This window comes from Ranitomeya variabilis, chromosome 6 (assembly GCF_051348905.1).
Source record: "Ranitomeya variabilis isolate aRanVar5 chromosome 6, aRanVar5.hap1, whole genome shotgun sequence".
Taxonomy (NCBI): Eukaryota; Metazoa; Chordata; class Amphibia; order Anura; family Dendrobatidae; genus Ranitomeya; species Ranitomeya variabilis.
The window spans coordinates 117,838,836-117,859,291 of record NC_135237.1 but is presented as its reverse complement, the minus strand read 5'-3'; the positions used below and the strand labels follow the sequence as shown (position 1 = coordinate 117,859,291).

Here is a 20,456-nt window from a genome sequence, read left to right as displayed (position 1 = left end):
TCCAGTGGTGTGGTACAGGAGATGTGACCTGCGCAATCGCCATCTTGGCAGCTGTCGCTGCGGGTTTGAGATTCTGAATCTGTGAAGTTTATTAGCATTTTATATATGAATCCAATATTGAGAAATTACAAGATTGAAAATTGTGTTTCTGAATATCAGTTGAAACTTTCTTCCATAATTAAGGGCCTTTTAGTATCACGTCCTGGTTGGTCTCTTACCTCATAGATGTCTTTTAAGATCAGTCATCGCTTCCTTCCTGTAATGAGTAAATTACTGAGAATCTGCCAATACGTGAAGTGCTGCTTCTCCATGCCGGAAGTTCAATCCTGTCATGCAAAGTTTTTTTTAGCGAGCACCTGGATGAGCTTTTGTATGAAACCCCATAATTTACTAATACTGAGCTGGAAGCTTCTTCAGTAGATTGTGTGAAGATACATCCAGCTTTGTATCAGTAGATAATGTTTTTTTTTGGCAAAAGCTCGCAGAAAAAAAAAAATACAACGGGAACCCTTTGTGTGAAGCAGATCTGTTTCCACTCTTCTGAGTGACGTCGCTGCTCTTCAGACTGTACGCTCTGTGAGCCAGGAGTCTTTTCCAATGTAAAGCTTGGCGACCCATAGGCTTACAATGTAAAAACCACCTCCGGGTCACAAGCAAGTGTGACCCGGAGAGCCTAAGTTACCGTTGCGTGACTCTGAAGAGGAGCAGAATGATACTAGATACCGAGGATGATGGTTGACAAATATGTTAACACGCTACAATATATACACAGATATAATATGGGGGAAAAGGGTTCATGGGGGGCTACTTTAATATGAGTACCTCTAACACACTGCTCTACCGTTAATCAGTGTACATGGAATCTCCAGGCAATACAAAATGAGACTAAGGAAGAAAGATAAATGAGCACGCAAGAACGAAAAGTAGAGGGTGGTCATCAACTCCACAGGGGAGCGTTCCCGCCTGTCTGACCTATCAGTTCGGTGCAGATATTAAGCTCATCAAATCTTGAAGGATACTAGGGGGCTTCTCCTTAAAGGTGGTGTCACAGAGACCATGATATTCATATCTTTGATTTTAAAATTAAACTTATTTTGTAATGTACATCAATTTATAATTCCCTACCATTCCCTCTGTACTTTAACTGTGGTTCTTTCATGATGCACTGGGGATTCTCAAACAGAACGTGATCAGGGAGCTGGGGCTGCTGTTACTTGCCCCTTCTCCACCCTGAAACCATGTCATCAGGGAGCTGGGGCTGCTGTCACTCCCCACAGCTGCTGTCACAAGCCTTGAAACTGGAGTCATCAATAAAGTCTGTTTCAGGGGCTTGGCTAGCCTCTCCTCTAGTCAGCATGCAATGGTTGTCAATTCTGACGGAAATTTTCCCTGTCCATTGTGTTTCAGTGTGCACTACTAGTGCGCTCCCTCACCGGCTCTAAGGAGAAGTGATGAGCCAGCGAGAGAGCGCACGGCTAAGTAGACCAGAGATTAGCACAGCCCCAGAAGTGCGCTGTCACGACTTCCCATTTCAGGGTGATGATGGCGGAGGCGAGTGATTGCAGTACAAGACCCCAGATGACATCCCCTTTCTGGGCAGAAAAACATGGGTGAGCGATTGCAGCCCCAGACCCCAATAATGGTCTATTTGAGAATCCCCAGTGCTGGGAGACTCCAACGTAATATCATGAGAAGGTGGATGGGTGGAAACAAACAAAGGAAGATAAAGTACAGAGGGAACTGTAGGGAATTGTTAACTGATGTAAAGTACAAAAGTAGTTACTCATTAAAATTAAATGGATAGATATTGAGCATTGGGTTCGCTGAGTTTCGGACAACCTCTCGATCAGCCTCTTAATGTTAATTGATGGAGACCTCCAAGCTCCTGCAATAGTAATTCTGCCAGCAAGAAACATTATATGAGAATAGGGACGGTAGATCAAGTATTGGCCTATTCAGTAATGTTTCCCAAGGTAATCGGGACGCAAGGGACACCTGGGTGACTCTCTAAGAAAAAAAGCATATGCAAAGCGTTGTACACCCCTCCCCCCCGACACACACACACACACACACACACACACACACACACACACACACACACACACACACACACACACACACACATGACGGGGAGCGGCTCCCAGGAAAATCCGTGCTATCTTCCTGGTGTCAGTTACCATACCATGGGGAGTTTATACCGATTATTAGCACCGCTATGGTTGACTGAGTGTTGAGCTATACTCAGCCACATCCTGCCACTCTCTAAAGGAAAAATGTTGCCTGAGGTCCTCCTGCCAGCCGAACATGGTAGACAGTTTTAAATGGGAGACCTATTATTTAGACAGGGTGGCAACTGAGAGACTTCTCCGAGTTCTGGGACCCTGAGCCCTCACCTGTAAGTGAAGGCAGCCTGCGGCAGTTACATCCTGGTGGAGACTGCAGTGTAGAGAGCCAAGGTCAGCGCTCCATCCATTGTCTTAGGATTTCCATCCTTCGGCACCCATGCACTACTAGCAGGATCCTGTGCCGCCATGTACCTGCCCTTTAACTGTGTTATTGTGCCGTACAGTTTCGAGCTCCATGGCGTCTGTGTTGTTGCACCTGCTACATTGCATAGTGCGTCCCTCTTAGCAGGTCTTCTCTGTTGCCTCCTGTTGTCAGCAACGACCTAGCAGAACAGCTGATTGCGCCTAAGTGTGCAAAACCACTTACAAAAGCGTGAAAGGTCACACAGATTTCTTCTATAGCTGCGGCATTTACTTGTCTTCTGTCCCCGCACATGTATCTGCTACATTACACTAGCTCATATAGAGCTAACATATCTGCAGTGCCTGACCAGCATTGTGGGGTCCAATGTGGACAGTGATCATCTAAATCTCAGCGATTTTACACGGCTTGTGAGTGTGGGAGGAAACTCGCAGTCAGAACGTGCGAACTTCATGCAAATGTCGTCCCCGGTCAGATTAGAGCCCAGTAGCAGTGCGAAGCGCTGAGCCGCAGTGCTGCCTACAGCCAAATGCTATGGAAAACAGTGGAGCAAGTCCCCACACAGTCTGGCACTATCCATACTGTCCATATTGTCAAGGCGAATGGGCCACCTAGTAGGTAGATTAATCATACATTTCTAGAAGGAACAGCAGGAATGGCACAATGTAGATCGTTATCACATACTACATATGTGGTAACATTGGTGGTAGCCTGTATCATTTACTTGTTGGTTAACGGGGTTGTCCTGACATGACATTGATGACCTTTCAGATCGTTGGGGGTCCAGCACGCCCACTGATTAGCTTTTGTTTTGCTCTGGTGGCCGGATGTGATCACTGATAGAGCAGAACAGCTCACCTCTGATCAATGTGTAGCAGCCGCTGCTGAGTACTGCAGATCAGCGACTATTTAACCCCTTGTACATGTACGGCACAAGTCTGAAGTGGGTGTATGGAGTGGACTCAGTGGGTGAACCCACCCCATACCATACCCATAGCCAGGAGCTGCCTTTGACAATCATGGGGGAGCGATTGTTAGATCTGTTAAATGCTGCTGTCAAACTCTGACAGCGAGATTTAGCACACAATGCCACGGGGGCACGTCATACCTGTGACATGATCGCGGGTCACCGAAAGGTTGATATGACAGCCGAGGGTTTGCTGAAGACCCCCAAGCTTGTCATTATGGAGCTCCTTTGAAATACTACCTATGACTGGGTTTCAAAGGAAACTGATATTAATAATAATAATAATAATAATATTTTACCTATGTGCAGCAAAATAAAAAAAAAGTAACTTCAAGTCACCCTGAATTTCCCCCATTAAAACTGTATATTAAATAAAAAACAAAAATACATGTGGTAAAAGTAGTGAACACGGCACTCAGGGCTTCTTGGAGGTGCACAAGTTAGGTATCCAACCCGTCATATATTCGCAATAAATTACTTGGCACTCAGGCGATCTTATATGCAACGATGAAAGGTGAACAATTCGTTTATTAAGTGCATCCAGTTCAAAAATTTAAACGTTTTCGGTCTAATCACAAGACCTTCATCAGAAACAGTTTTCGAAGTACTGGAAGCCACAAATAACGTGTATGGGCCCACACAGGTGTCAGCGTCAGACAATGCCCGGGAGAAGTAAGCGCCTTAATACGCCTGGAAATGTGAGGAATAAGCGCTGTTACGGGGCGAGACACTCGCAGGAGAGGTGGCGCTGTAATTTCCAGAGGAACGGCGTCGTGCTGCAAGGGTAACGTCAATCCCGGGACCGCGGTTGCCGGTGCACGCATAGTGGGGATGGCATTTCTTGAAATCTCATCCACTTTGCTGTAACATTTGGCCGCTGCGGATGTACGCAGCGTCTAACCCGCAGCGTTTACTGACCGTGGGAACGTACCCTTACACGGCTCCATCGACTGAAAAATAAAAAAGTAACGGGTCTTGGAAAAATGGCGACACAACACAAATGTAGGGGAGCTAATAACTGCTGATTGGAGATGCCAGCTGTCGGACCCCCACAGATATGAGATTGATGGGTCACCAATATTGCGCGCCCGGACACCCCCTATTAGTTTTCCCTAACGTGTACTTTTCTCTCCGTGCTATAAATCTGATTTATTTTTTCTTCATCTGGGCGAGTATGGCAGCCGATGTCCCTTTTATGAACGGCGCTCTGCGTCTTCTCATGAAGCCACTTGGCTGCTGTATTTGAGATGAGCTTGCGGTTTCCAGACTGTCCAAAAAATGAAACTATCTGGGAAAATTCCTGTAATAATCATGAAGCCAATACTCCGTTTCCAGTGTACGTTCTAATCAGGAAGGGGGAGGCTGCTTTATTTATTTTTTTGGCTGTTTGCAGAAGTAAAACGTTGAAAGTGCCAAATCTTCAGCCGCGTGTGATGCAGGAGGAGTGAGTGCCCTCTGTGCGGATTGGCCGGGGTGTGTGACCGCACCATTATAAAGCCGTCACATACTCTGCTGCACAGATCTGCTCTGGCTGGATTGCATTACACAGCTTCAAGTCAAGGACATGCTCTACAATTAGGACAGCAGCATGGAGCGAAGCCGTGCCCGTAAGGACATGATAGCTGTAAGTCTCACAGGCTTTATATAGTAAGGGGACAGGCTGTCGGGTGCCGGCGCACTCGTTACTTTATGGTCTGGCTACGGAATCGCTGTCGCGTCTTTCTGTTCCACGTTACGAAGTCTTGTGTGTTTCTACTGCACTTAATGAAATACCTGGAGTGGATTGTGATCTCTAGATACTGTCTGTTATGTTCTGGTTGAATGGAAATCGTAGTAGTAACGGAGGTAACACTACGCTGTATCACTATTTGTACAAAGGTGCACAAGAAATTATACAACTTTAGGAATCCGTTGTCATTTCTGTCTGTTACAATAGGCTTAAAATGTAAGAAATGTTGGTAAGAAGCAGAGAACGCAGTAAGAAACTGTCAGTGTTGTCTAAATGTGCTGCACAGTGACACTGATCCGCTTTAGGTTTAGGATAAGCTGATTTCATGCCTGAAGGTAATCAGTTTACAGCTACATGTCTGTCTTTCTGGGCGCCGTATGCCTCTGAACGCCCCATTAGATGCTCTTTAGCTTAATATAACCAATACAATGTTGCTGTGGTAAAACACAACTTTTGGCAATGCTTAGAGAAATTCCAGAGCACTGCTCCCTCCAGTCCTGGATGTGTGTAAAAAGGTTTGGCATGTGCGTCATAATCCATGGAAGTACAACGAGCACGTCACTGCGCACACCTCCGCACTCCTAAATTATCAGCTGTCATTCACCTGGTAAACACCGTCTCTCTTCATGTATCTAATCCAGCCGTTATGGCTGCTAAAGCACAGTCACACAGGTAGCGTACAAGCCAGGGGGACAAATGCCTGATCCTGACAGGTCCCTGTTCAGGCTAGGAAAAAGCTCTCCTCTGACCCTGGTCTATCACTACCTGACCACGGAGGTTGGCACCCTAAAATAGGGAAATGGTGCCCCCGCTTGATGGTTGCTTACCCTGAATGTCCTCAACAGCTCCTAGGATCACTAGAGTAGCAATTCCCTAAGGAGAAAAGGCATTGCACAGGCAACAACTCCAGCCAACACATACTACATCAATTAATCCAACAAAGTCTATCACCAGCAGGGGAAGATGTTTAAAGCTGCACCTGAAAGGTGATAGGACAGACAAACAGAGTAGGCAAAAAACACCTGTTACCCAAAGCGGACTGAAATAAAGATAACAGAACTAAAGCGCCCAAAGAAAAGGTGTATCTGTTGTGGCTCAGCGGGAAGAGACGCCGACCACAGGATACAGGGTCAGGGTTTTATTCCAGACACATGACACCATCCGAAATAACTAAAGAACTAAGGGATTTTCAATTTTGTTTACTGCTTGGTGCCTAGGTTACCAGCCACTCGTGCAGTCTCAGTGGTGGCCAGTCTAGTAGGCCAGGAGAGCAATGATCACAAGCTCTTGCCAGTAGAGCCTGTACACACTACAGTGATCCTCAGATGCTGCAGAAGCAAAGCAGCTGCTGCCTGCAGAATGCGAGAACGCAGAGGTCGGGCCAACAACATGACCATGACACTGGTCCAACAACATGACCATGACACTGGTCCAAACAGACAGTCAGGAGACTACCCTCCCCATATCTACTCCAGCAACCAGGCAGTGGAGCAGGGCATCTTGAGGACAGAGTATTGGTCATTAAGGACACAGATTTTATTTTTTTTCTTTAATTCATTTAGAATCGCAATTTATTTATATTTTTTTCCGTCAACAATATTTAGCGAAAAGAGTGATATTTTTAGGTGTCTCCATTTATGGGATATGTGTGTGTGTGTGTGTGTGTGTGTGTATATGTGTTGTAGTGTTCAACCTTTTATCAAACGGGGTTGTTTCACAATCACAACTGATTCTCTCTTCACACGATAGTTGTGTCTGATCGCTGAGAGCTCTCCCTTCTGAGACGCCGACCGATCACGCAAGGGGTGGTCCTGCGTCTCCCTTGTTTATGGAGGGGCAGCCGCATGTGCATACTGTCACTCCTTTCTGTGCCCATGGGACTCACAAAGATGTCCGAGTTCTGTACTATTAACTCAGTGAGTCCCATAGACCGAGAATAGAGTGACAGCAGGGCGGTGTGGACGCCGTTCTATCTGATAGAGGACAAAGAACAATTTATTTTTCCCAGTGTACATCATGCAGTGTAAATACTGTATTCGTTGTGACACGTCTCTAAAATGTGTGAAAGGTTTTCTGAAATTCTAGCTACACTGATGTAACCATACTTGTCAAGATTTTCAGTCGCTGAACCCGTGAAGATCACTGTGACACCTTTATTTTGAAGACTGGTGGTCCTGACTGGGCATCAATGCTACTCCAGTAACCCCAGTTCCTCCCCAGCTCTGCCCATTTTGACAGCGGCTTCAAAAATCACTCTGCATTGTGCAAAAATGTTAAGACTTTTTTAAAAGCACTGTATGCCATCTTTCAGGTGTAAAAGCTTTCAAAAATTGGGCACATAGACTATGTTAGTTATAAGAATAACGCGTTTCCACCTCAACCTAAAGCCTTCATCAGGTAGGATACAACTGCTGGAGGTGAAACCTATATTTGTACCCTTTTATCCTTTATTTTTGTCCTCTCACTGGTTCCCCAACAGAGAAAGCGTCGTTTGCTTTCTTTTTTAACACTACTACATGCATGACAACACAGAAAAAATAGCACAAGGTCTGTAAAAATAATCTTCTAACGATCCCCTATCTAGTAGGTATCTACATAATAACGTAAATCACCATAACATCTTCTATAAAAATGCTAAGAAATAGCGGTAAAGTGCAAAAATACCATGCGAGGTTCCACAAAAGTATCCTATGAAAACAATGCCCATACTTTTTCTGAACGGTTTATTAAAAAATTACTGAAAACAAACAATATTTTTTACAGATACATTTGAAATCCATAGCAAGTCATTATACTTACACATGATACAGTATATTTCTGTAGCCCAAGCTTCTGATAAAACCTGAACTGCATTCAATGAAAAGTGAAGTCAATAGCTGTTAACAGTTGTATCAGTTTCTTCAGGTTTAAAAAAAAAAAAAAAAAAAAAAAAAAAAATCATCACGGACAACTTTTAATTTTTGCCTTCTTGCGAACATGGCAAAAAAGTGCCCTGTTTTTATGCGCCATCTTGGAATTTCTGGACGCTTTCCAACCCCGACAGGCACACAAGATTGTTGTGTGAATGATAATCTGTTGGGTGCAAGTTAATTTTGGCATCTGGGGGTTTACATTAAACTTTTCGTCTTTTACTTTTACCTAACATATTTTTGAAGCAACATACTTGTGCAAAGTTTGTCATAGTGTGACTGTATGGGACAGTACCCTATTCTTGCCCAAATTTTCCATAAAGTGCTGTGTTTTACGTGCAATTTCCATTGCGTGCACAATTAGGCAATTTGTTTAAGAAGGTAAAAAGTGAGCATTTGTCTGTGTTAGAAGAATATCTGCACCAATATTGGTCAGTTTTAAATGTGTAGAATTTTTATGCAACTAAGTGAAAATAATGAAAAAATGTTTCATCGCTTGTTGATTTTCATTTGTTAGAGGGAGAATAATAACCAAACAACTCAAAGTACAAAAATACATTTCTAAAAATACATTTTCTAAAAATATCAGTGACCAATTTAGCCCCCATTCTTGTCATTAAAGGGAACCTGGGTGTTTTTTACGTAAGAGAGCCACCTTCAGCAGCACTAAGGCTGCATTCTGTGAAGGTGGCTCTTATGCTTACTATCCATAGGAATGCTGAAATCACTTTTATAAATTGCCCACCATACCTTTATTGTGTCCCAGAGGTATGTCTTCTCCCCCGGTGTCAACCGCCTCAGAGACGTCAATCATCTCCCTCTTGCGTCTGTGCTCCTGTGTTTCTGTTACATGCCCAGCGCCTGCGCTCTGCCAACATTTCTCGCCTGATGTAAGTTCATGGGCAGCGCTAACGTTGCATGCCTGAGAGATGTTGGCAGAGCACAGGCGCCCGGCATGTAACAGAAACACAGGAGGCGGCGCACAGACGCAAGAGGGAGATGATTGACGTCTCTGAGGCGGTTGACACCGGGGGAGAAGACATACCTCTGGGACACAATAAAGGTATGGTGGGCAATTTATAAAAGTGATTTCAGCATTCCTATGGATACTAAGCATAAGAGCCACCTTCACAGAATGCAGCCTTAGTGCTGCTGAAGGTGGCTCTTTTACTTAAAAACGACCTGGGGGGTTACGGGTTCCCTTTATCCGTCATAAACCTTCCTTTAATGAAGTCTGTCGGTTTCTTAATCTGTTGATGATCAGCTTTTTGGGCAAACCGCAACCTTCCAGAAACTGTTCAGAGAGGTGTACCATTTCTCTTTGTCATAAATCTCCTGTTTATAAGGACCCACATGTTCTGAGTAGGGTGTATGTGAGGTGAGGAAGCGGCCATGCCATTATTCTCTCATCATGAAGTCCTTTACTCGCTAGAGTAGCATTGGAGTACTTCAACACATGTGAAGGAGCATTGTCCTGCACAAAAATCCATGGTTTTCTTGTCCCACTACTGAAAGTGTCTTCTAAAAACTAGCAGTAGATTTGCAAGGTTTTTTTTTTATTTTTTAAGTCCATCTTCAACCAGAAAAGGTCCAACTAACTCATTTTTAATACCAACACATATCAGTATCCCGCTTGCTGGTTTCTGAATCAGAGGAGGTCTCTGCTCATTAATAATTGAGCCAGGGGCCCATGTATCTGGTCTGACAGGTTCTTCATAAGGTTTTATGGACTGATGAGATGAGTGACTCCTGTCTTCAGCTATTTCTTGGCCCAGTCTTGACGTTTCCACTTCTGTCTTGTTCAGTGTTGTTTGGGTCTCCACTTCCCTCATCTCGGCCATGCCTCTGAGCACTGAACACTTTGTATTCCTGGGCGCTCCAGGGAGGCTGTAATTCTGGAATATGACAGCACTTTATGATAATGGCTTCCAGGTCGCTTCACATTTGATTTGCCTGAAATCTTTGGCAGTTATTGTGGTTCTTTTTTATTCTCAACACGATTTTTACGACCCTGTTGACTTTTTGCAACAAAAACGGTTTAGTGATCTTGTCCCAATGTCTCAGCAATTTTTGACTTTTCGCAGTCAGTTAAATCTTTTGTTGGCCCATTCTGCCTGAGGAAAACAAGCCGCCTAATAATTCTGAACAACCTTGATAAAGGTTTTTGTTTACTTAGGCCCCAATACCCCCCTTTTTAAGTTTTATACTGCTTTGAATTGGAAAATCTGCATAACAAAAATTATCATTTGCCCAAAATACTGACTTGTCTAATTTTAGGAGTTTTGACTAATGTGAACATATTTGGGGGTCATATTTATTAAGAGGACCGATGAGGTTGTGTATTTTGGGTGTCTAAAGGGGTTGGGTTTGGCTTGAACTTTGGGAGTGTGAAGTCTGAGTGTAGGCCTTTATGTATGTGTGCATGGTATGGGATTCTTCTGAGAGCTGTTGTGTTATGGCTGTTTATCATTATGTGCAAAAACGTTTAAAATGTGCCACCTATAAACTAGAACTGTTCAGGAAAGTCTTCCTACGTTGTACACTTAGCGTTGTCCATGTTTATGGCTCCTGGAAGCACTTGAACGACCAGTGCTAAACCGTAATACTCATTGTTTTGTGCAGCATGAGCTGTCATATGGACCTGGTGGTCCGGTTCAGCTTCATGGCCATACCTGCTTTGGGGGAGCTGTACCATCACTGTAAATGAGTTATTCAAGATCTCTTTATTGATGGGCTTATACAGGTTCAAATTAGTTGACGGCAAACATCTTGAGAAAAAAAAATAGCATGGTCTCTTGCATTCCAAAAAGCCACACATTTTTAAACTGTTCTTTTTCAAGGGGGATAGAGTTAGAAAAAGGATTTTGTTTTCGAAACGTGGAGGTGTTCGGAATGCAAGTCTTTGACCTTATTGCATATATGAAATAAACCCAAAACCTTTTTCACATGTAACTGGTGATGCTGGATTTTCTTTAAATGTTGTTGTGATCTGGGCTTCTCCAAGTCCCTGTGCACCCGGGAAGTTTATACTGTGACTACGAGTGTGGTGAGCTTTTTTTTTTTTTTTTTTATCTTGGTAGAATACAATCTATAAATGATCTGTGTATGTATATACTGTATATTATCGGTGTCAATCACCTGTGCAGCGAGAGAAGGCTTCCCTCCCCTAAACGGTGACATCTGTCAGGGGCGTCCTCCCGCTTCACCAGATAGTGTACTCGCCTTTTCGACATCTGTGTTTACTTTTCCTGTTTGTTTTCACTCGGTGAAATGATCACAGTTGTAGCTTCGATGGCCTTGTGTCCTACTGGTACGGATTAGACTCCTGGATCTTGGCTCGCACGCGGCTGTAGGTGTAAAGCTACTGCATGAAAGAGCTGCTTATGTTTCTCCACTTCTACACCCCATGAGGTCTCACCGCACGTCATGTAATTCTACCTGTCCTAGCAAAGCTTCCGAAACTGATGCTGACAGGACGATCGATAAGTGATTCAGGACAAATTGTAACTTAATCCACAGTTTATTAAATTCTGTCCTCACCTTTTACAACCTGTTGTTCTGGTGTAACGCTTGCTGTACCTCATCACTTATTTTAGGGTGTGGTGAGAGGGGTGAGTTGATGAATGCTATAGACACATGGGAATTCCATTGTCTTCTCAAACTATATATTAATATACCATATGTATTTTTTTTTTTTTTTTTGTCTACTTTTTAAGTTTGTGGCAAAATACTTTACTGCATCATACAGCTCTGTCCTTGCCATCACCAGTTTGATATTGTAGTTATAAATCATTGTAGTCCATGGATTCCCTTTAGAGGAGCAGGTTCATAATGTAAAAATGAACCTGTATATGAGACTGTTGTAACATTAAGTAACTCCTCCATTGGATCGCTGGAACTAGAAAGCCCCATTCTCCTGATATCCTCTTCTGAACCACTAGATTGCTGGCAGTGATTACATGCATGGCATGCGCTTCACCCTGCTATTCCCTGGGTCATTGGACGTGCCATTTTAGTCACCTGACCACTTCAGGAAGATGCAGGACTTGGCGGCCTTGTGACAGAAGTGCCGTGAAGCCATGACTTCCGGTACAGCCCAATAATCTGTGCCGGTTACGCTGGAATCACTGGGGCTGACAGCAAGAAAATGTTTGTTTATTGTTTTTAAGCTAATTTTGCCCAAGGTAAAGTTTTTATGAATCCCGGACAACCCCTCTAACCACTTCCCACCATCTCCATAAAGGATAACAATATGACCAAAATGCCTTACTTTGAGACACATCTGCTGTAGGTGTGAAGACTGCTTTGTCTAACCTACTTAGAAGAACCTGTCTTCTCATGTTTCTATAACTATGGGAAATGTGAGATGGTGCCCATTCTTAGACAGAGGCCTCTAAGCGTCCACTAAATCAGCTTGCATGTAGACGATTGGTGGTAGTTTAAAGCACCACGCCACACTTCAGTGCTGGAATAGTGCTACTAATGTGAATTCTCTGCCCCTACTCTCCAACTAATGACTGGTACAAACAACCTTATTTTCGGTCCGAGTGCGTTCCCACAAAACATCACATAGCAGTTGGACCAATGTTGGTCTGTCTGCAGAAAAAATCTAAGCATGCCCCCGAGTTTGAGCTGATATTCAGCCATGCAAGTCAATGAGCCCATGGAAAACTTCAGACTGCACTCGGATGACATCTGATTTCCATGGACTGACTTGAGTAAAGAAGATGGAGAATTTTTCTTTCCTCTCCCATTTCCTCATCCACTCTGATCAGAGCGTCATTTGCATAATCGACTCGATTCTCTCGGATGAGAGTCTACGGTCGTCTGCACCTGCTCTTGCCTGTCGCCATCTTCATCTTTTACCAGCACTGCCCCAGTCAGTCTCCAGGAGTTTGTGACCAGTGTTTGCTGGAGCGATCCAGAGGTCACTTTTCAATGCAAAATGCTCAAGAGAAAGGAATAAATATCTTCAATGAAAAAATGTTTAAAAGAAGTGAGAAGACCAATTTTCATGCCACTTTTGCCCTAAAGATGCGTTGTACTGTACAATACAAGTCAATGATGAGGCTGAAAAGACACCTGGGCATCTTTTTTTGCATAAAAAAAAAAACGCTAGCAATTTCTTCATTGTTTAATGGAGTTAAAAAACAAAAACAAAACACAAGTACAACAAAAGCTTAAAAAATGCAGGAAAACAGCTGACCATTGAAAAAGGAAACAAAAGGCTAAAAACTTCCTAAAATCAAAAATAAATGTTTAAGGCCACATGAGAAATCGTGTGAACATATAAATTCTCAAATCCAGTCCCCTAACCACAGGCTGAGCCATTACCCTGGTTACAAGTGAACACATCGCTGGATCGGCGTCACACACGCCGATTCAGCGATGACAGCGGGTGATCAGCGATGAAATAAAGTTCTGGACTTCTAGCTCTGACCAGCGCTATCACAGCGGGATCCAGATCGCTGCTGCGTGTCAAACACAACGATATGGCTATCCAGGACGCTGCAACGTCACGGATCGTCGTCGTTCTCGCTGCAAAGTCGCTTAGTGTGAAGGTACCTTTATTATTGCTCTTAGAGGGACGTTTGGATGTCATCATGCACCGGTTGTGAACGGTCTCCTTCTCCACGTGGAGAGGTTCTGTGTGTTTGCCAGCGGTTTATTCCTGGATCGTCTCCTGCGTTCCATTTAGTTAACGGCGATATAATGTGACCTGAAGATTTACTAGGGCATGCCTGCCGGTAACACTATCCTGCCAGGCAGGCCGCGTCCACGGGAATCCAGGGTTCTGCTTGGAACTGAACATAGCGCTTGTAAATTAAACTTTTTTTTTTCTTTTCTTTTAATTTTTTGGAAAACGCAAAGTTTGTAAATGGGTACAACATATTATTTGTCTCTGAAAGGATTTCCTTTCCCCTCCTCCATCCTAACTTCTCTTTTTTAATCTTATTAGATCTACAACTGTATTCCTAATTGATTTTGGCTTGTACAGGTCTCTGCCACATAGAGGTTAAGCCTAATGAATTTGCACCCCCTACGGTATGTTCATATATGCAGTTAGTAATGGGTCAGAACCTCAATTTTTGGGAATTTTTTTTAATAAAGAAACCAGAATGCCATCTGTGACTGCGCCTGAGGATGAACTTGTCACCGTGCTGCATGTGATATTTGCTTTTTCATGTTGACCTGCAAATTGGCCTCAGATATGAAAGGCATTTGTAACTTCACCGGGAGGTGCCGTGTTAGGGGCACATACCCCCTTCCCACATTGTAGACAGTGCAGCACAGGGGTGTGCTTTTTTAGCTGTAGTGAATCTGAGCTAAAACAGTTTTCTTAAATTCATCCCCACCTCTTAAAAATGAAAAAAATAAATCCAAAAACCTGTCCCCGTGCTGCACTAAACATGAGGAGACTGTAGTAAGCATCAGTATTTGCGATGCTAGTGTGCACCCTATTTATTGTGTAACATGCTAGAACTACAGTTCCCACAATGCCTTGCACTCTACAAGCAGCTTATAGAAGTCTTATGATTCATGACCGGTGAAGAATAAGTTGGAAATTTTTTTTTTTTGTTTGTTTGTTTTTTTAAACCCTTTGCAATGCGTAGGGGTGAAGTCTGTGGCATATCCCCCCAACATAATCTGCACGTAAAGTGTTGAGATATTGCAGCAGATCCATAATAGAATCGGCAGCTGATTTTTGTTTTCTATGGCGCGTGTGGATGTGCCACAAAGCTGGATGTCCGTCATGCCCCTATTTTAGGATCAGTTGTAGTAAATGGAGAGTTTGTGTCGGGTCAAAGAAGCCTCTGGTGAGTTGGTCATTTGTTTCGCCAAAAAATGCAACGCTAGGTACACTACAAGTCGGTGTCTTTGCTGTCTACAGCAACTAGTATAATTATGTGACTGTCCACTTTAGAGGGTGGGAGGGAAGCTGTCCTCTGTGGAAAAAGCCTGCGGCATTCATGTCTGTCGCACATTATCAGGAAGCATCTGCTGAGGGAGGTCATGAAGAGAGAGTCTAGACATGGTGGTTTGGGTTGTAGCCATATGCTGCACGTATGGCTGTTGCTCCATGTAACATGGTTGATATATGGTCTTGGTGCTCATAGAAAGATCTAGTTGGGAACTAGGGGAAGTGAAAATTGACGAGACCACTCTATGATCTAATGTATGGTGTTTCCATGATGTGGTAGAACATGTTTGTCTACTTCTGAAGTATTCAGTACCTGAGTGTCCATGTATCGTTCTCTCATGCCTGTCCTTTGCTCTGGGCATCGTTTCTGTGAATGTAAACTGAAGTGACAAGTTTGTTCCCATGATGTCAGCCAGTTGAACTGGTCAGTTTATTGGCCGTTTTCCAGTAAATCAGGTGAAATGTCTGTTACACAGGCAAGTAAAGACTAAAACAAGATCTTCATCTAGAATAAAGTTTCTGGTCCTGGAGCACAATCCTGTGTGGCCACAAGTGCCATAATTGGCCTGCTGTGATAACAAGAGTAATTGAATCCAGCATGAAGGCATAAAATTATTCTATAACATGAATTGTTTAGTGTTATAGGGAAGCTGTCATAGGATTTGGGTAGCATGAATCGTAGCCTGGCTGCACAATTCCCCTTGTGTGTACGTGAGGCGAGATTGAGGAGAAGTCAGATTAGTCCGGTCTCTCCCCATAGTTACCTAAAGTTTTCTTTTGAAAGGCATTTTCGATGTTTCAATGCTGGTACAATTCTCATGTACACATGCAGGTGTTGCTGTGGTTTGGCATTGTTGTCATGCTTTCCAATCAAGGCCAGGGAGCACTGGTGATCTTTCATGGAAGCTGGTCTACAATTTATAGCGAGTTTGATTGGGGGATGAGGTGATGTTACAGGGTTCGGGTAAGAGACATGTGTGCGTTTCTTGTGGGGATAGAAACCACTTGCAGTCACCAGTACAAAGGATGTGAAAGGAGATTCCTGGTGCAAAAATGTGCAAATGGTTCATTGGTAAGGTTAGTCACTTACTGGCTGTACCTGAAACACTTCTGTAAGCCCTTCTTCATCTACCACTTGTGTGACGTTAACACTGACCAGAGGGTTAGGCTGGGGTCACCGTCCGCTTATGGAACAGTTTCCGGACCCGGCTGCGGATGTTCTGATCTGAATTCAGTAGCCTTGTAGATAGAAATAAGGCTGCTGATTTTGGTTCAGTGGACGTCTGGTCCGGAAATCGTGGTCCGTACACAGGTAGTGAAGTTTAGAACGTTAATATTCTCAGTGAGTTTCAAACCTCAAACCAAGAACCCCTACTTATGACATTTACACAACTTGGTGAAGTAAAGCCGATCTTTCTATTTTGGTTTGTTTTCAGTTTTAATGACCTCACAAGTTTCCAGTGTTTGGACAAACTGCTGCTTGCGAGCACAGACATATATACATTTTTTTTTTAATGTTCTTTCTTCTTTTTCTTAAGGGTCACGATGAAGAAGCGGTAGTTGATTTGGGGAAAACCAGCTCTTCTGTCAACACAAACTTTGAGAAGGAAGAATTGGAAAGTAAGTGTCCTCGTGTGCAGCTGGTTCCTTTTGTGTGCCATTTTGGCAGAATCTAATCCAAAAATCGTTTTGTGTGTATGAACTGTGTGCCGAATACAGCAGTGAGAGAACACAAGCGCAGGCCCTTTATTTCTTTTTCAAAGCTGCTTACCAACAAGTGTAATATGATGAATTGTCCTCTGTCTTGACGCTTTACCCTTGAAAGTGTTCTGTATCTTCTCCGGATCAGTAGCTTTTGATATGCTGAAAGACATCTACTGGGTAGTCATGTGATGGACTAATTATTATTATATATATATATTTTTCTTTATATAACATTACATAATTTCCTACATTCACTTTGAGGTAACCTGATTTTACCCACATCAGATAAGCAGTTCCTGCTCCGTACACTCAGCTACCCCGTCTTCTCCGGTATCCAGCGCCGTTCCTCTTCTCAGTGACATCACCGCTCTTCAGACTCTCGGCTCCCTATATGCGTGATTCAGACCTCTTATACAATGAAAGCCCATATGGCTTTGTTCTGACACTCCGTAGCTTACCGTGTACAAGTCACTTCCGACTCATGCAGAGCGTAGTGCGTCCTACAGAGTCTAAAGAGCGGCGCCATCTCTGAGAAGAGGAGCAGAGCGGCGCTGGATCCCAGAGAAGGCAGCGGTAGAGGAGTATATTATCCACTAACACTACAGTGCACACAAACAATTTTACCCATTTGCTTTTTTTACAATGTCACAAACATTGCTGCTTCTGTAATACTGCTGTATATGTGCCATGACACTTGCACACTGCAAATATGGCAGCTTCTGGGCAAAGGAGACTGTGGTCAGTGTCCGACCACATGTCCTGAATAGTGAGAGCAGTGTTAGAGCAGTAACTTCTTCCAGCGGTGAGAAAAGCTCGGTAGCGAGATATTAGTAGCACAATGACTGTCCAACCTGCACTCGCCGCACTGTCACCGCAGAGTTCAGAGCACCGCAGTGTAACTATCGCTCTGCTGTGCTCTCAGCACTGACTCCGCTCTGCTCAGTCAGTGTAATGCTTCACTCAGATGTCTGTGTGCAGGGATGTCTGATGAGGCTCTACTCCTGCGTCTGAAAAGTGCACCGTAAGTCTGATGCGCTTTGCAGACGCCGCAGTGAAGCCTCATTCAGATGTCCCTACATTACGGATGCAGGCATTGCACTGACCGAGGAGAGCACAGCAGCGCTACACTGTCTGAGCAAAGTCAAGCATCTAATCTAATGTGTGATACAGCCTGCTGAGCCGCACATCTAATCCCATCCTGGGTGATACGATCCATGTATGCAACCCCATCCTGTGTGATACGATCCATGTATCTAAATCCATCCTGTATGATATGATACATGTATCCAACCCCATCCTGTGTGATGTGATCCATGTATCCAACCCCATCCTGTGTGATACGATCCATGTGTCTAAATCCATCCTGTGTGATGTGATCCATGTATCTGAACCCCATCCTGTGTGATGTGATCCATGTATCCAACCCCATCCTGTGTGATGTGATCCATGTATCCAACCCCATCCTGTGTGATGCGACTTCATGGAGGAGAAGATCTAATCTGTGATCTACTGAACACAGAACACATATCTGGTCAGTATCGGTGCTGACATTGATCTACTCTGTGATGCACTGGAGACAGGAGGAGACGTAACTGATCATCGGTCCTTTCCTCCTCTCTAAAGCCGCTCTCTACACTTCTGGGTGTAGCATTGCAGGAAGCTGTGGCCACTGACGGGCATTGATGAATGGGGGGCCGAGCTTTTGGTCACACTTAAAAGTAATCACTGCTATTAAATACAGTATGTCCTGCTCATATTGGTTTTGCTCGGCCTAAGTCCACTATATAACTGTGTAGATACTATAATTTGCATTTCAGGGTGGAAGGTGGGGGGGGGGGAGGGGTCAGACTCCTTTAATGTGTGTATCTGAAGTATTCCCCGATGGATAAACAGGCTCTAAAATGTGGTGTGAACATAGCCTAGAATTGACACAGCTGTACTGTTCCCCAAATGGGGAAACCAGCAGAGATCTTGCTCCATTCATTAATTCCATGATCACCACTGTCACTTTTAAATATATCCTTAGGGTAAGTTCACACAAGGCGTTTTTGCTGCTTTTTTTTTTTCTGCAACAAAACCTGATCATCTTGGCTGGAAAGAAGCTGTGCCAGAAATAGCAGGTTTAGGTGCGTTTTTTGGTGTGTTTTTTTTGCGCCGTTTTTAACAAGTTTTTGACATGTTTTTTTCCATGCATTTTTTTTTTCTCTTGGTGCATGCCAATAAAGTTGAGTGCACACAGAAAAAAACAACAACTTCCTGTAGATGGAATGAATAGATAGATTAGAATGAATTGACAGAATAGATATTTTACCTGCCTTATCCTCCTCCCCGGCGGTTTCCCATGGTGCAGAGGTTACCTCCGGTCAGGCTGTGAGGGAGCGCAGGCTCGGTGACGTCACCGCTAGTTACTGAGCCTGCACCCGCTCCGTCTCATTCATTCCCCAGTACTTTACAGCCGGGGGTGGTCACATTAGCAGCGCTCCCGGTTGTAAGCTTTGTCTCCCCCAGATACTGCGTGGGACACTCGTTCGCTCGGACTACGACGGGTCAGGGAGTATACTTTTGCTTTTTTATTTTATTGTTATTACAGAAGATCGAGGGCTTTGCTTTGGAATGGCAGAACAATAAGAAGAGGGTAAAACACCACACAGTTTTGATTTAAGTAAAATACTTTTTTCTGCATGTGTGTGTTTATTTAACCTCTATAGGATTAGTAATGGATAGCTGTCTTATTGACACCTCTCCATTACTAAGCCGGCTTAATGTCGCCTTACAATAGCAAGGTGACATTTACCCCTTATTAACCTGCTTGCCACTGCTACAGGGCAAGTGGGAAGAGCTGGGCAAAGCTCCGGAAATGGCGCATCTAATATATGCGCCTTTTTCCGGGCAGCTGCAGACTGCTACTTTTAGGCTGAGGGGGCATATATCAATTGCCCCTTACCAGCCTGAGAATACCAGCCCCCAGCTGTGAGCTTTAGCAAGGCTGGTTGTCAAAAATGATGGGGGAAGGGGGGAGCCCATGCCGATTTTTATTTTTATTTTTTTCAAATTATTTAAAGAATTTAAAAAAGCGTGAGGACCCCTCTATTCTTGATAACTAGCCTTGCTGAAGCTGACAGCAGGGGGTTGCAGCCTCCAGCTGTGAGTTTTGTCTGGCTGGTTATCATAACTATGGGGGAACACACGCCGTTTTTTTTTTTTTTTTTTTAAATTATTTATTTATAGCGCAGGAGCAGCAGATGAAAACTTGCATCCGCCGCTCCTACTCTCACTGTAATTAGCAGCTGTAGGTGTCGGGTGATGGGATCAGTAGTCCCATCAGCTGACACCAGTGATCGGAGGTAAAGTTTACACCTCTGATCATAGCTGAGCGGGGAGCCTCTGCTCTGACCAGTGGGGAGGATTTCCCCGCCGATCAGAAGCGGTGTTTGCCGCACTGTCATGCATATGACAGTGTCAAACACTAATGTCGGACCCCCCCCCCCCCCCATTCAAGTGAATGGGGTTCGGGTCCGCTCTGCTGGATGACTGGCTGCATGGACGCATCATGCAGCCTGCCATCTAGATGTAGCAGAGCCGAATGTGACATCACATCCGGCTCTCCTTGACTTTTCTGCAGCAAATACGCTGCAAGAAAATTCAACCTTGCGTATTTGCAGCGTTTTTTTCACCATCCATTCAAGTCAATGGGTGGAAAACGCTGAAAAAACACTGAAAGTGACATGCTCTGTCAAA

General features: G+C 44.0%; 1 protein-coding gene across 8 annotated transcripts in view; it reads left to right on the top strand.

The window, feature by feature from the left end:
• Window positions 1–20,456, top strand: part of SLC4A7 (solute carrier family 4 member 7) — a 136,445-nt gene that overhangs the window by 45,541 nt on the left and 70,448 nt on the right. For 5 of the 8 annotated variants that reach the window (XM_077268939.1, XM_077268936.1, XM_077268937.1 and 2 more), the window contains exon 2: window positions 16,553–16,634. In XM_077268939.1, coding sequence (XP_077125054.1) covers window positions 16,553–16,634 — 82 coding nt within the window. Of the gene's footprint in view, window positions 1–4,941; window positions 5,079–16,552; window positions 16,635–20,456 lie in introns of those variants that run through there. The other 3 variants (XM_077268943.1, XM_077268942.1, XM_077268941.1) reach the window with 1 other exon arrangement.